General features: G+C 42.2%; 1 protein-coding gene across 4 annotated transcripts in view; it reads left to right on the top strand.

Annotated features, from left to right (window-relative positions):
* The window catches only part of LOC124186104 (mucin-4), a 102,986-nt gene extending 90,950 nt beyond the window's left edge, over window positions 1–12,036 (top strand). For 2 of the 4 annotated variants that reach the window (XM_046577498.1, XM_046577497.1), the window contains exons 5-9: window positions 1,279–1,322; window positions 5,789–5,942; window positions 6,022–6,069; window positions 6,590–6,705; window positions 6,800–12,036. In XM_046577498.1, the coding sequence (XP_046433454.1) occupies window positions 1,279–1,322; window positions 5,789–5,942; window positions 6,022–6,069; window positions 6,590–6,705; window positions 6,800–10,636 (4,199 nt within the window). In that variant the 3' untranslated portion in view covers window positions 10,637–12,036. The remainder of the gene's footprint in view (window positions 1–1,278; window positions 1,323–5,788; window positions 5,943–6,021; window positions 6,070–6,589; window positions 6,706–6,799) is intronic. The other 2 variants (XM_046577499.1, XM_046577501.1) reach the window with 2 other exon arrangements.
* The last annotated feature ends 4,577 nt before the right edge of the window (window positions 12,037–16,613 follow it).

Genomic DNA, 16,613 nt, shown 5'->3' with positions numbered 1-16,613 from the left:
GAAGAGGGGTGAAGATAAAGGGGATAAAAGTGTGCGGGAACAACCGGGGGATGAGATGATGAGGAAAAAAAAAATGAAAAGTAACAAACAAAGTATAGGAAAAGAAGGAAGGAGAATAAGGACGCTTTTGTAGGGAGAGAAAGAAAAAAAAAAAAAAATTAAAAATGAAAAAAAAATATGTATTTACAAAGGAGACACGGGAGTAGCTAGAAATATTCCAGCCTTCATCGAGAAACGAAATTCCACTTTGTTCGGCCATGTTTTATACGATGTATATACGTATACAAGTTGTAATTTGAACGCGTGCCTGTAAAAGAATCTCGCGGTGATAGGTAATCGAATACTCTGAGGGTGCGAAGGAAAAACAAGAAGTGAGAAAACGCAACTTTTCGAACTTTCTTCTGGCTTTTACTACTCGCACCAGAGAAACAACGGGGTCAAGAAAGTTTTTCCTTCACTTTTATTTTCTGTACTTACTTTATTACGAGTTATACTAGAAGATGTGCAGTTTCTTTTTTTTTTTTTACGGTTTTTCTTTCTTCTTCTTCGATTTCTTTTCGAAGATTGAGCATTTCGTACGAAAGTTTTAAAGATTCTAAATTAAAAAATCGATATTCAACCAATTTTTCGGTGATATATTTTTATCAAAAACCTTCCGAGTCACAGTTAAAATTCGATCGTTTCAAATTTATTACACCTACCTACACGTTAATTGCGTTTTTAATTTTTGTTGTATTTGTTTTAATGCATTCCTTTTTCAACTGCACGTTAATTCTGAAAGGAATTTATCCAGCTATTCAATAATTACGTAGCGAGACGGTCTATAAAACGATCAAAGAATTTAAGCCTTGCATATTCGATTCGTGAGTTTGGCAAGAAAAAAGAGAGGAAATGAAAAAAAATCAAGACCGTAACTTTGATGGCGTTTTTTTCGTTTTCGTTTATCTGAACGCAGAAAGCCTCGCCTGCTCTTTCGCTTCCGACGATAAAGCGAATCTTAGATTATACAGCACAGAGCGTATCACTATATATACCGTACACAGCTTTAAACGGATTACGTTCGTCGATTCGGGCAATCTCCGTTTGGTCGGGATTAAATTAGGTTCCCGACGAGTCTGCTCGAACGGCTAATCCATCAAACGATCTACCGATCGACAGATATTATTCTTAACCCCTTTCATCACCATTCAATTCAGTTGCTTGTACTCCGTTTTTAAACCTCTTCATCTCTTGCGTAACGTAACTATTAACGCTTTCATTTTCGTTCTTCTGTTTCAGGTCTGTTCGCAGCGATCGTCGCATCTGTCCGTTGCAAAACAAAGGTAATATTTTAGCATTGGTAAATAATTATTACTCCCCTCCCCCTCCCCGCCTCCCCCCCTAGCTTTCGTCATAAGAAATTGAATTTAGTTGAAATTAAAATCAAGCTGCAAGTATCGAATGTTGATGAAATGTGAGACGATTTCGAAGAGGGGTTAAAGAAGATGCTGAAGAATAAAAAGAAAATTTACTTCTGCATCGTCGGCGTGTAAATAATATTATCCAGTAACAACAAAGATAAGGAATTGACTTTTAGATCAGCGAATCGATTACGAAATGCAAAAAATTCAGCTCCAGTTTCTCGCTGATTTTTCTTTATCTTTTTTTTTTTGCCCCAGCTCTCTTTCTTCGTTTTTGCCGAGTGGTTCGTTTCCAGCAATTTTTCTTCCCGTACGCCCTTTGAATAATTCTTCTGACGTGGAATTCTTTTACCATTTTATTGCCAGACTGATAATAATTAAACTCGATCTAGAGAGACAAAGAATTCTGTGATGTTAAAAATTATAAATTGGAACAAATTATAGCGACGTAAGAAAAAGTTTCGATTAAGTATTCTAGAAAAAAAAGGGGGGGGCACCGAAATTTTTCCCCATGTGATACGGAGCTTTTTTACAAATCTGGTACGAATTCTCACCACATTGCGAAACTGACCGTTTACTTCAACGACGCGTATGAGGATATAATACCTATTTTTGATATCTTGGGTCTTTTCCATGCCGGATTGTATGTGACGGGTAAAGAATCGAATAAGCTCCGTATAAGCTCTCGCGATATGATAAGATGAAAGTTCCCTTCATATATACATATGTGGTACATACTATTATGTACATATCGATCCGTCGATGTGACTCGCACGACCTCTTCCTCCGCGGCCTTACATAGCACAACCATTACATGTATGTATGTATAATATATATATACAATATATATCTGAGAGGAAGAAAAAAAAACGATTTATACAGATATTATATATCTATATATGTCTGTGTATATATATACTCTTATATATATATCGTATTATACTCTTCTTCTCAGATTCCATCGAGTCCCTCAGGAACTCGGGCCGATAAATTCTAGCATACTTTTGTGATCTGTATATAAAGCATTCTTGGCTTAACTTGACGCACTGCCTTCAGTTCACATTCCTGACTTCATCCTCTCAGGAATGATAAAAAAAAATAAATAAACAAAATTGTCCGAAAGTATTTTTAAAGTTAGACGACGAATGAGCGGTTTACTATTCAAACATTCATGCAACAAACGAACGATGGATTTTTCAATTTTGTGTTTACCTGAAATTTGCAATCTTGAAATTCGTGAAACGAATTTTTTGCCAAATCTCGGCATGAAATATAGAGTAAAATTTTTCAAAGGAATCGAATTAGTGGCATCCAAGATTACAGTAATGTTAAATACTTTGGTTGGACAAAATTTAATACATTTCATGAAGTTATTACAAGATAGTCGTTGCACATCGAGTACTTATCAAGTTTACCGTATTATATTTGTAAGCTATGAGTATTATCTTTGCAGAAATGAAGAAATAAATAGTTTTGTATTTTTTTGAAGAGACCTGCGCTGCGTAACAATTCGATAATAAATCAACTTACGACCATCTCTTAGCAAAGTGAAGATAAAGGATTCATTTTTGGCCAATCGGCTTTCTCAAAACCAAGTTTCTGCGAAACCCGTCTTATCGATTATATCTCTCATCGGAGTGGCTAGACAATGGGAGGCGTTGAATGGGGCAATGTTTGACAGTCTGAACATTGACGTCCATAGACAGGAAGCTCGGAGTGAAGTTTGGGGGAACGGGAAGCTCTGGAAGCGAGGCCTATCGGTCGTGGAGAAAGGGGCCGCGGTAGAGTGGTCAGTGCGCGAGAAATATCCGTCATGGAACAATGGGCGAAACACGCGAAGAGAAGAGAACAGGATGCCTGCCGGAACCACGTCAACCGGGGATCGTCCCTCGGAGTCTGCCTCTGACGGATCGCTGTTTCGCCTCGTTGAATTCTTACGAGCAGCCGCCGGTCTTGTTCCACTTGACAATCGGAATTACGACTAGGGTCGCTTCTTGATCCGCCTTTGATCCGATCGTTGCGTAAACACGGCCGGGTGCAAAGTTTCCTCCCGGAGGATGGAAATCGGAAAGAGAAGAGGACTTGTCAGGAACTTATACTATGCGGTATAAGGGGAAATGAAAAAAAAAAAAAACCTCCAAGCTTGGAGTGCTGGGGTTTTTCGAACATGTTATTGATGTTGAAATCTGTTTTAGATATATTTTTCTGACGACTGTTTAACACTTTCGGTCAGGCAAAATTCAGTTACCTTAATATGTAAAAAAAAAAAAATGCAAGATTTCGTATGGAATACAAAAGAAAAAGATAAATATCAAGGGTGGCGCTGTAGTGGCTTCTTTGACTGAAAGGGTTGAGACAGGAACATGAGAGTAATCACGACGAAAATAATCGGTAGAGAGAATCAGAGACATTTTTCACCTACGCCATGCGCGTTCGCTTTACACGCATGGGTTGTAAGTTATAGCCGAAAACGAGCCATTGTTTGCCAGTCGGCGTCTTCCGGCATTGGTGTAATTATCTCGGATTGCACGTTACACACTGACAATGAGTTTATAATCAGGTCGTCTGGCGCGTAATGAGCGATATAACAAACAACGACTGAAAGAAGAATGATCGATCAATTCCAACTTTTTCGTGTATTTTCGATTCGAGCTTTTATCCTTGCGCAGCTTTTCTAGGATAAAAATTTGTCTCGTTTTAAATAGAAACAGGGACTCGTTTACCGAGTTGGCAAACAAAAAACACGGTGCGCGCTCATCGAGCTGGGAAATAAAACGGAAGAAATTAGAATAAGTAAAACTGTCGGAGGAGCGGTTAAGCTCTGGAGGAGACGGGTTCGAGGCATTTGCTCGAGGACGTTGCAGGATAACTGGAGCATTCGGAGTACCTATTTTATAATTCCCGGACAGCTTGCGCCCAGCTCTCGTCTCGAGCGTCTCGTAAATATTCAGACAGATCCACTACCGCAATGAACCGGTAGAACCTGTACTCTTGAGAGGTTCGGAATTAAGCGGCAGGGGCAGAACGGAATTACGCAATTAAGCGTAGCCGAGGCCACGTCATCGCCTTCTGACCGAGTATTCGCGGCATCGCGATACAGACCGTTGCTCGATAATCGGCGAATGAAATCTCGACTTCGCCTTGGCACATTTTCAGCCTCCTCCTCCTCCTTCTTCTTCGAAATGCTAATAGTCGTTCGCACACCGAGAATCACGACGAGGATGATGATGCGGGGTTCACGGATTCACGGACTCATCGTAAACTGACGCCATTCGCGACCTTTCAAACTCTCGGAGCTTGTACCTACCACGGATGCTTCGAGGCGCCTGAAACTCGAAATCGATTTCCTGATGAAAATTAAACTCAATCGATTTGATAACCGTTAGAATTCAGTGAACTTTTAATTCTTGATGGGTGAGAAACGGTTGGTGACTAATTGCATCATTGGTAGCGAGGCTCGCTTAGCGGTGAAGATACTCTCCACCTGGGACCAAAGGGGGATCTCGGCCTTTCCTTTTCTGGACCTTGAGATGGCCGAGAAGAATCTGGAGCACGCTTGCCGGGCTCCTCTGCTTTGGCTCGTGTGAACGCAGCAGCTTCTTCGCGGAGAGCGTTCAAAGATGGGAGCTGAGTAGCGGGAGCGATGAACGGAGCGAGAGAGTGTGGACGACTCCTCGATCCCTCGACTCCTTATTGCGAAATCTAATCGACGACTCACATTCCTAGAGACTCAGTGAAGTCGGGTGTTTAGCTACTGCCGTCAGGAATACCGGCAGGAAAGGCGAAAGAAATGGATAACCAGAGGTTTAAAGATGGGTTGAAGAATTGAAAAAAACGATGTAACGTTCGTCTTCGAATTGGTAACGTAGTGTTGATCAATAAAGAGTATTTAGAAACTGGAATCATTTTCAAAGTATCCAGTTTTTTGGAGAGGGTTAGATTTATGTTAGGTATGTACGTGAATTCGGGGAAGCGAATCTTGGATGTCTCGTTAAAATGCGTGACACCCTCGACCCGTTATTCGCTGACAAAGGTTTCGCGTGTTTCCAGTACCTAATCCTCGTTGTAGTCTACCGAGTCACATCTGGTGGGCTGGAAGCATCAGCATTGCGCACTGTCGAGCAATCGTACGAGAGTCTGGCTTTCTGAACTGGGAAACAACCTGCGAGCGTCATTCGTTCTGCGAGGATTACCCGATCCGGCTCGTGTTTATATAACCTAGTCGAGAGCGACGGGAAGCGGTTTGATCGACTTCCTGGATCCCTGGGACTTCCTTCTCCGAGAGGAAGGAACACTGGGAAATAATTATTCGCACGCGCTGGTGTCTCGCTTCTCGTTTCTCATCAACTGATCGTGTTTCTCCGTTTAATTCTTGTGCATTTTTACAGGGTGAGGACGATGATCAGCGAGGCAGACTGCCCGAGCTCCTGACGGAACTGGATCTGGCCAGTGTCGAGGCGTCCCAGGAGGATGTCGAGTCCTTGAAGACTGTCGTCAAGCGGCTCGCGCCCGCGAAGAATGGCGAGTACCTAATGTACCAAGGTTTGATGCCACAATCACCACGGATCTTATTACGGCCTAAGTGCCATTCGAACACCTCTTAATCGCTATCGTCTCTTAGTTTTCTTTGGCAACGAGGACTTGCTCAAGGAGTGGCTCAAGGGCGCGGGTTTGTCACTCATCATTAGTATCTTCAGCACGTGCATGATCCTTCGTTCTTATCTTATCCCTAATCCAGCATGAGCCATTAATTGTATCAGTCTCTCCCTCGTGACCGCTCGAAGAAACAGTATATCCACGCCAACGATTCATGGCTATTAGACGTTCAAAACGTCGGGTTTAATCAGAGCGGCTTACTAATCCCTGTTGCTCAACGTTGGTATGATGTGAATTTCGTGAGGGCTAAATTGGCTCTAAATACAATCAGTAATGAGATCTTTGGGCGCGTTGTAGTTAATCCCGCACGTGTTTCAAATAACTTCCTACGTCTCTCTGCGACCCATTTGGTTTTCTCTGAAACGGTAGACACGTGGAAATGGCTACTGACCTTGCGCCAAATTTCACTTCTCTCCTTGACCTCGCATGACCGTCGCGTGATTCGGTTTGGCATCTTGTCTCGATCGTAGAATTCTTAAATTCGTCAGTACCGCTAGTAGAAAACAGAAAATAAATCTATTTAACACCTTTAGGAGTCATGGGACAACCCGGTGTCGACTTTCCCGTTCTGACCACGATTCCAGCCACGAAATTCAGCTGCCGAGGCGTCAAGGGTGGCTACTACGCGGATCCGGAAACGAACTGTCAGGTGAGCTGGGGAGATTTCCATTCAAGATAGTTCAGATCCCACAGCAATGTGATTGGGAAAGTTTTCTCATTGTCGATATTCTTCTTCTCTTAAGGTTTTTCACATCTGCGACAACGGCAGGAAGATCTCGTTCCTCTGTCCAAACGGCACGGTATTCCAACAGTCGCAGCTGATATGTGATTGGTGGTTCAAAGTGGACTGCGGTAAGTCGCCTGAACTATACGAGCAGAGCGCCGAGCAGCTAGCTGAAGATGATCGGAAACGTGCAGAGGCAAAGAAGATGAACTCGGAGTTCCACAGAGCCAGTGGTAAAAATACCGGGCAGGTTTACTACCAGACGCAGAACCAGAACGTCGATTACGATGGAAGGCAGAACGGACGGACCAATCCATTCGGCCAGAATCAGGAGGCTGAAAATGAGAGTGGAGAGAAGAACTCGCAGCAGATCGGAAGAAATGGGAACCAATTTGGTCAACAGCAGCAGTCTAGGGGCAGTCAGTCCGCTCAGAGCTACAACTTTAATCAACAGGGCGATAGGAATATCGATAACCAGCAGAATGTTAGACAGAATTTCAACACTCGAACTGGTCAGGGAAAGCAAGGGGTTAATTTCCAGGACCACTTTGGTGCCACTTCAAACTCCAACGCTCCCCGAGATGAAAAGGTGAATTACAGGAATCCGAAAGCCTTTGGCGAGTCAAGGAACAACTTTAACGAACTGACGACGACCGCCAGTCCGTTCAGAGAGTACCAACAACCCGCGGAAAGCGCGGCCTTCGCCACGAGTCGAAACAACAGGTACAACAAGGCCTTCCAGTACAACCAGTTCAACAGCTTTTACTCACCAAACCAGGTCAGCAGCACCGAGGGATACAAGGACGCCTTCGGGCAGAACGGGACGCCTCAGAAAGCGCCGTTTCCGACCTTTGCACCGATCTTCGTGCCCCGGACGACATCAACCACGCCAGCTCCCTATCTCGAAACTACGACTCAAAGAGCTTACGTAAACACCGATGCTTACCGGTACAACACCGCGACCCAGACGCCATATTTGAATCCTCAAACTGCGAGTTCCGGCCGCCAGCAAAGCTCGGAAACGACGGTGGAGACTTATACCCAGGGCTACACTCAGACGACCAACTTTCCCTCCACCCAGAGACCGTATGTCAATACTGACACGTACAGACTCGGCGGCAGCGGCGGGACAGCAACCGAGGCCTCGACGACGTGGTCCAGCTTTGATCAAACCACTTCCAGGCACTCCGCAGCCTTTACTACAGAAGGAACAACTCTGACCACTGAACCATTCAACTCTTACCAATCCCCGGTCACCGGGAAGAGTTTGAGCCCTTACGATACGAGCTTCACTTACAAGTACGGCAAGATCGGATCCACCATCGGACCCTACGTTCCGTTTACCAAAAACTACGCATATTCTACGACTATGTCGACGTCCACCAGCAAGCCTCCTGTGTACACGGCTACGGTACCAACTATTCCTGATCAGACGAGGACAGGAGCAGGTCACGAGATCGCTGAAACGGAGCGTGAGCACGCCATCGACATGCTGCACTCTCTTCAGGAGCTGGAAGCGACTGCGCCGACTACTGGAGTGCACAATGGAACTAGAGATGGACTCAGTATTCCACCTTCTTCCGGTCCAGCTACCTTGCACACTTTGGCTTTATATTTCGCTACTGCTGGCGACAATTTTGACTCGAATGAGACTTCGACCGATACTGCGGTCAGAATAGGCGACGGGGAAGGCGAGGCAGTCGTCACTACGGAGAAATCCGCATCGGCTGAACTCCCGACGAACCTGCTCACTCAAAATACCGTCAAGTCGTACTCTGACCTCTTCAATATCAATTCTGCCATCCAGGCGGTAGAAGATGTTACGACTAACACGAGGCTGGCTGAAGAAGATGACCCTGACAATGACCTCGACCTCCAGCAAAGCCAGGGACCGGTTAGCGGGACCAATCAGCGCAAAAATAACCCAAAACTACGTGAGCTCGCTCAGGTCTTTACTCACGCCTTATCCGCCTACCTCCAAGACCCCGAAACCTTCAGGAAGGTACTGACCGAAATCAGACCCACCGAACCTCCCACATCAACGGGGTCTGAGTTCACTGAGAGCACGACTGTCTACCCGACCACCCAGGACGAGTATCCATCGGCGACTAAGGAGAAGGACGAGGTACTGGACTTTTCCGACGTGACGAAGACCTCGAGAAGGAAGAAGCTGACCACTCCATACCCCGCGACCACTCAGACTCTCTTCACACCCGCTGAGACCACGTATCAAACTTTGTACACTACCCCGGGTGTGATTGACGAGTCGTTGAACGAGGCTCAGTCAAGTGACTTCCGATCCTCGAATGACGAGGCCAGAAAGGATATCGCCCAGGAGGTTAATCATGCGTTCAGATCATCCCGCAATGACGGTATTTTCAACTACAATTCCGAGGCTAGCGGACCCAGTGCTCCTGCGACTGCCGACTATGACAGCTACGTTCCAATTGGCGCGGTGGAATCGAGAAACCGATTCGGCGGTTTCCAGAACAATAGTGCGCTCACTCACTCACCGTACGGACAAGGAGTGAAGCCTGAGGGTGTGACGCCTATCGGAGATGGATACGTCCCAGAGATGACACCCGCGTCTTATGATCAAGTCCAAACGAACCTCTTCGCGGACTACGGAAACGTCGACAACTTTGTCATCACCCCGGAACCGGTCGAAGAATTCCGAACCGAGGAATCGACCACCACGAATCCCACCTCCTTCGCTTACCAAGATGACAACGAGCTTTTCACTACTACCCGAAGACCCTTTAGGATAAATTATTACGACACCACCACACGGAGTCCGAGGCACAACGACGAGTCGCTGGCCACCGCTGGCAGTGCCTACTCCACGTACAGCAACAGCTTCAACGATCTTTGGAGCGGGGAAAAATCCCCGGAGCCTCAACTGACCACCACCACAACGGACTATCCGAGTGCCGGAACGACTCTACAGACTGAAAACGGTCCGCAGAAGTATACTCAGCAGCCGTCGACGACTCACTGGACCGCTTCGCCGACCGTTACGAGGCTCTGGGAAACGACCGTCTTCTTCGATCCGAAACGAATCAACCAAGGACTGACGGGCTTAGGTGAAGACGCCGTCTTCGGCACGACGACGCCGACTCCAAGTCAGGAAACTCTGGCCACCGACTCTTCCCAGTGGCGATGGTCTCAAAGTGAAAATGATTCGCCAACGGCGTTCACCCTGCTACCAACGACCTACTCGGAGAACACAGCGACGCCGTCGCCGAGCTACACGACACATTCAAGCATTGTAACGACCATCACGTCGTCAGTGAGCTCGGCAACGAGTCCAAGCCTCAGTGTCGGCGCCCTCAACGTTACCGAGAACGAGGTGATCAGAGCCCAAGAAATTTTCGGGGCCCTTAATTCGACCAGCTCGAGTAGGTTGATGAGGGTGATGAAACAGGCTGACAACAATTCCACCGTTCGACAGCTCGTGCTGCTTCTCATCAGCCACTGCAAAGGACCCATGAACAAGACCATGGAGCAGGAGAGGCAGCAGCTACTCGACGCGCTCCTCAGGACTCCCGTAAATGACTTCAGTTCCCAGGAGTCCCGCGACATCGTGAACGGCATCAGCAACCTTCGCCTCTCAACCGGAAGTGGCGATCTCCAAATAGTCGACACCACGACGCCAGTTTCCGTCACAACTTTCCGTTCCAGAATGAGCCGGAAGTTCAGGCCCACCACCGATCCTCCGGCCCCGATCGTCAGATCGGACGACACCGATCCGTCCGAGGCGGACAATTCACTGTCTATAGAAGCAGAATCGCCCGCTGATAATCGAGCCCTTGAACTTCTACGCTCGCTTTACACCATAGCTGCTAAGTGGGGTTGAGTCGTCACCTGATCGGATACGTTATATATTGAGGCATTAAATCACAATCGGTTGTAACGTAGTCGATTTAACAAAAAGTGGGAAGAACTGTCGACGGAGATTTGGAAAAATTTCACACTTTTATACGAAGAATATTTTTTTCTGTTTTTTTTTTTTTTTTATTTTATTCTTACACGAAAAATCTTCTCTGGAAACCACCTTTTTAGACAGACATAATCCATTTTCGATTGAGACACTTCGTCATTCCGCTCATTTTTATCATGCTTTTCGCTCATATTATACTCGTATAATGACGGCTAAGGAGTCTCTTATGAACATGTGCATCATACAAATAGGTATACATATTGTACGAGTCGCGTGAAAGTAATGATTCGGGCAGATGGAAAAAGAGGAATAAAAATCTAGGGCAACGCATAATTAATAACTCTCTGTGACACAATGCACAATATTTTTATTCATGCATGTTATATAATACAATACATACACATTTATAAGGAGGACAGAAATGGGTCAATAGCGTCGCTCAGTTCGATGCGAGTAAATATAAACCGAATCAAAAGTATAGTATAAATAAATAATATACACGTACGTTTGGCCAACATTCGCAAAGTACTTGTAAAAGTTACTACGTAAGTATCGAAGTATAATAACGAAGTTTCAAAGCCGTTTGAATTTGTTCATATTGGATTTTACTTTATTTTCATCGTCAATTAATTTTCTTTGCCATCGGTAGCCAGAAACACGTTCCGCGTTCTGTCGTTAAAGACAAATAGTACCAATGAAAAGCGCTCGATGATTAATCAAATCGCGTTGTTCGCTTTCCCTAGAGTGTGAATATGGTTCGTTAATTGCAAACGACGCGATATGTGTAATTGAAGGTATGTAAGCAATCATTGCATACGTACTGAAATAGGGTTCTTTACATGCATAGGTTATTCATTTAAATTTAAATATATATGAATTTAAGAAGAATAAGAATATGAAATAAGGAGGACGAGGAAATTTCTTCGTTAATATTTATAAATACGTATAATAATACTGAATGCATAAATCATCCAATTTATCAACAGCATTCTGATTATTGCCCAGATTCAATCATCATACGTATGAATTTTTCAGAAAATCATATGTATGATGCGCGTAATTATTTTACTTTGAGAAGAAATCAGATTTTCAAGTTTCGCACTATCGACAGTCTCATTGAAGATGCATTTGTTGTTATTTTCGTTTCAAGAACTCCTGATTTTCATATGGGAAAATAAAGAATGAAACAAAATTGAGAACAAATTTTGTAACAATTGGCGGTTAATTAATAACGTATGGAAATTTGGAAAAAAGATGGAAAAAACATAAATTGATGCAATGTATACACACCTACGGAAGTATGCGAACTGTAGCAGGAGAACGTGAGAACGACGAAGTAAACCGAGACAAAAGTTGAGTGGAAAAAAAACTTTCGAAATTTTATAATAACAGTTTCGCTTTTTAATTGTGATGAACACCGAGCGAACAACTTGACACGAATTACTAAATTCATATTTCAATTCAACCGTTTCCAACGTTATACTGCAGACTTTTTATCTCTGGAATGGCAATATGAAATACTGAGAATCGGACGATTCTATTAGGTAATATATAATCTAGGTACGCATCAAGTATTTATTTCAATTCGTAATATGTCATGGTATATTATATAGCGTAATATTTACCTATACATGAGTCCTAGCGAATTAATACCATTAAAATAGTATTTTAGAAAATACGATCGGTGTTGGTATAATTCTTAAACACAAGTTTTGAATTTTTGTTGTTTTTGTTTTCGATAATTTCGACGAGGGAAACAAAATTATAGAATTCTAATTGCGTGCTTATATACTGAGGTTATATAAGTATAGTATGTAATCATGTAGACAGCACATACCTATATATGTATATACGGCATGTATGTGCTGAAAGAAATCTCAAGTATAACGTACTATACAAAAACACGAAGATGAGAATAGCTAAGCAGAAAAATATATATATATATATATATATACATATATATGTACGCTACATATACGTATATATCGAAATTATGTAAAATATGTTTGTACAGAATGTGAATACAAAAGAAACGAGGGTTTTGTTAATAACTTACTCCGCCTTTCCTTTCCCATGCACGCGTTAATACATAGTTGATAATTTCCACACGCATGCACGTACACTTTACATTGTATACAAACATATTTGTATATATTATACATATGGTTACTTAAAAAAAATTCATCCAGATTATACAACGAGGTGAAAACGAAAAATAATTCACTTGTGTTCCAGTTCATCCAGGTCATGTGCAATATATTTATGAGGTATACGCAAGGTAATTGGATTAACACATATATATATACATATATACCTATTAAAAAATATGCAGTTTAATCTGAGGGTGAAATTATTTTGTAATTTAGATGTTACCCGTAAAATACGGTGCCGGTTAAGTGCCCTGAAATGGACAATCAAATTGAGAGACTTGATTCGAGGACTCGTTTGAATCGACAATAGAAATAGAATGGAAAAAAGAAGATCAACTTCAGATTATTTCAGTAGGTACTTCTCAGTTTTCAATGAATTTTACTATTCTCAATATAATTTCAAAGATTGTTATTTATTTTTTGATAATTTGTTGTTTTTTTTTTTTCTTTTTCGTAAAATTTAAGACACAAATGTAGAAAAATTTGTACTTTTATTTCGTTTTTCACCCTGTGAAAGCAACGAGTATGGCAAACATGCGAAAGTGAAGAAGTATACGTGTCAGTGTAAGGAAAAACCGTTCGAAAAAAAATGTCTGTTTTCTTCACCATCGGTATTTTCCCAATTTGTCGACATTAGATTTTTGCATGTTTCAGCGAATTTTGATATTCGCGATAAGGTGAGCGGTAAATTAACAAGAATCACACCCCGCCGCAGGCAAATTTTCCTACTTTTTGATCAACTGTATAAAGTCACGCCGGAGTGGATCGTAAATTAAGACGCTTTTCAACCTGGCGTAAAATTTGCGACAATTCGAACGAGCGAAGGAGGGTAAGTATGCCTTTACATCCTCGACGTGCTGCAGTTCGAAATCCTTCCGCGTTTAATCTTGAAGTTTGCGGATTTCCCGGTAATTTGAAAAGGGGAATGGTAACGAGAGCAAAAGAGAAAAAATTGCATTTAAAAAACCAATTTGATGTGATTTCCGTACGAATCATAATGTGAATATTAATCCGTCAGTAGTAAAACGCATTTTGACTATAACGAAGTCCGAAATAATCACAAGCAAAACAGTATATTTTTTATTCGTCGAAGATCGAATGAAATTGTTAGTCATAAAACAAAGTCATCCAGATTTTTATCCATTGATAACTTGAACCATTCAACTATCATTGAAACATATCAGGCAAATTATTTATTGTGTGTAAAAACTTGAGCTCCAATTTTCAGAGGGGACTCAAATTCCGATAAATTGCTTTGGTAGTGTGCGAATTCGAATCACTTCCGGAAAGTTACAAGCACGATAGAAATCTCGCGAGCTCTGAGGGTCGAGGGTTAATTTACTAGCATTTCGGGCCATCCCAAGAGGGTGCTAATTAAATATTAATTAACGGCGTGACCCTAGGCGTGAATAATTCCGATCCTTAAATTGGCGGTAGTTGTAATACCCTGAAGGATTTATGTATCCCCACGACAAAGACGCAGCGGCCGAAGTTTAAATCACTTTTGTGACCTTTTCGAAACGCGTCTGAATTCGTCTTGAGAGATCGATGACGGGTATGATTGCATATCAAATTTACAGTCCGTAAAACTCTGTTCCCTTTCACCGTTCGTAAGACATCCCGAATCGGACAAACAAACTCCCGACAAACGGATCCGGAAAATAGATTCGCGAAAGAACAACCGAAGGAGAAAAAGGGATCGAGTCTAAGGAACGGATTCGCGGAAAGCGAATTTTTGGATCAATGGTAATGAAAATCCTCTTTTCTTTTGAGATTTGCAAATTCTACTCTGACCCTTGCGACATGGCAAAAACGAGAGTAAGATAATCAAAAAATCAAAAAATTTTAAATCGTGTTTCTTTCCCCCTGAGATTGAAATAAATAAGCCACAGTTCGCTGTGAATTGTTCAGTTTGTTTTTCACTAGATGGGATGGATCACTTGGCGCATAAAATTATGCCTGGTAGCTTGCGTTGATCGCGATGCATCTGCGGTGTAGGAATGCTATTTTGCAAGAGGCACTTCGCCTTGGGGCTTCTTGTTAGGTGTTGTGCGGTTTTTCACTCCACGGTTGGTCGCGACTATGCCGAGATCGTCTCACCTCGGAATCAAGAGAGCTGGATGGAATGGATTTAGCTCCGTCCATCGGATCGTTTTCCTCGAGTCTTGCGGAACCGAGGGGAATTTGTTTGAACATTTTTCTTTCGGGGTGGTGGATTGAATCCGAGAACAACGCGTTTCGCAATGTTTATCGCGATGGTGGTCGACGTCAAATGCACGGCTTCGGGCGGAACGCCGTGCGAATGACGTGTAGGATAATTATTTAACGGATAGGCGTTAATTACCGTCAAGTACGCGTCAAGCAACGAGCAGATGCTAGTCAGCTGGTTCATGCCGCTGTTGCCGCAGTGGATTTAAACCGTTTTCCATCCCGCGAAGAATTAATTAGATTCGGTAATTGACAGACAGCTGTCCAATTATCGTTTTGATCGGTGTAAATGTCCGTGTCTTGATTCGGGTTATACATGCACTCGATTAATCATTCATAATCATTATATTGTTATTTACTCGTCGGATTTTAATTTTTACAAGACCCGAGCGAAGGGTGTTGACAACCTTGTTTCACCCTAAGTGTTTTTTTCCATTCCATTTTTCTATCTTAATTTCCCGTTTCTCTGTCTGCGGAGAAAAAAGAAAGTTATTCTAATCACCCCGAAAATGAAAAATTGGGTTTTAACTAGATCTCCATGTTTTGAAGTTTGGAGAATTTCCTCAAAAAATTTTCAGATTTGGTCTCAATCGACGCGGCTTTTTCAAATTTAGAACTGATTAGATTTTGATTTTGATCCGTTCAGTGCTTTTTCAATTATTGAAATAACCAACTTCCAAAAAACAAAATAAATATGAGGATATCTGGAGAATGAATGTATGGATTTGAATTAAAATTGGTAACGTGATGTTTTTTGGGTCGCTAATCATAAATGTAAATCATAAATTTCACGTATTCAATGAGCTGAAAAAAAAAAATTAAAAAAATTTGGATTTTGATGAAAATTGCTACTCGTCTGTTTGTCGGATGGCTGATAAAGAATTTGAAATTGCGAAATCTGAAAATGGCGATCCAATATGGTGGATAATAATGTAAAATTATTTCGATTATGTTAGAAATCCTAGGCGGAGGATTTTTGGATCACCGATCACGAATCCAAAGTCAGAATTTCAAAATCTGTAATGATGGATCCATTATACAGGTTCAAAATAAAGAAAATCGTCATGTTTCCATGTAATATGGTATCCGAGGGCTTTAAAATCGTTAATGACAAATCTGAATTTATAGTTCAAAATTCGACTAGGATGTTATTCTTTTTTCTTTCTTTACAAACTTGGAGCCTTCAGTGTGAAAACTAAAAGTTCGAGGACTGGCTCAAAGCCAATCTGAAGCCATTTGTTCCGGTTTTTTTTTTTGTTTTTTTTTTTGTTTTACTGCAGAAACATGTAAATTTTTAATGAATTTCTTATCACCCAGATCGGTATTTCAGCGTTGTAAATATTTTTGATAAAAAATATTATGTTCGTTTAAATAACGAGCCGCCGTCGCTCTAACGCATTAGAACGACCTCCAAAGCAGTGTTCAGAGCCATTAATTACATGGTGTAATTAGTTACATTTTAATTGCTAACTATAAATGTAATCAGTATCGAATTTCTTTTCAACTACAAATTACAATTGTAATTAGTATCCAAA

The sequence above is a fragment of the Neodiprion fabricii genome, chromosome 7, assembly GCF_021155785.1.
Source record: "Neodiprion fabricii isolate iyNeoFabr1 chromosome 7, iyNeoFabr1.1, whole genome shotgun sequence".
Lineage (NCBI taxonomy): Eukaryota > Metazoa > Arthropoda > Insecta > Hymenoptera > Diprionidae > Neodiprion > Neodiprion fabricii.
This window is presented reverse-complemented; position numbering and strand designations above follow the sequence as displayed.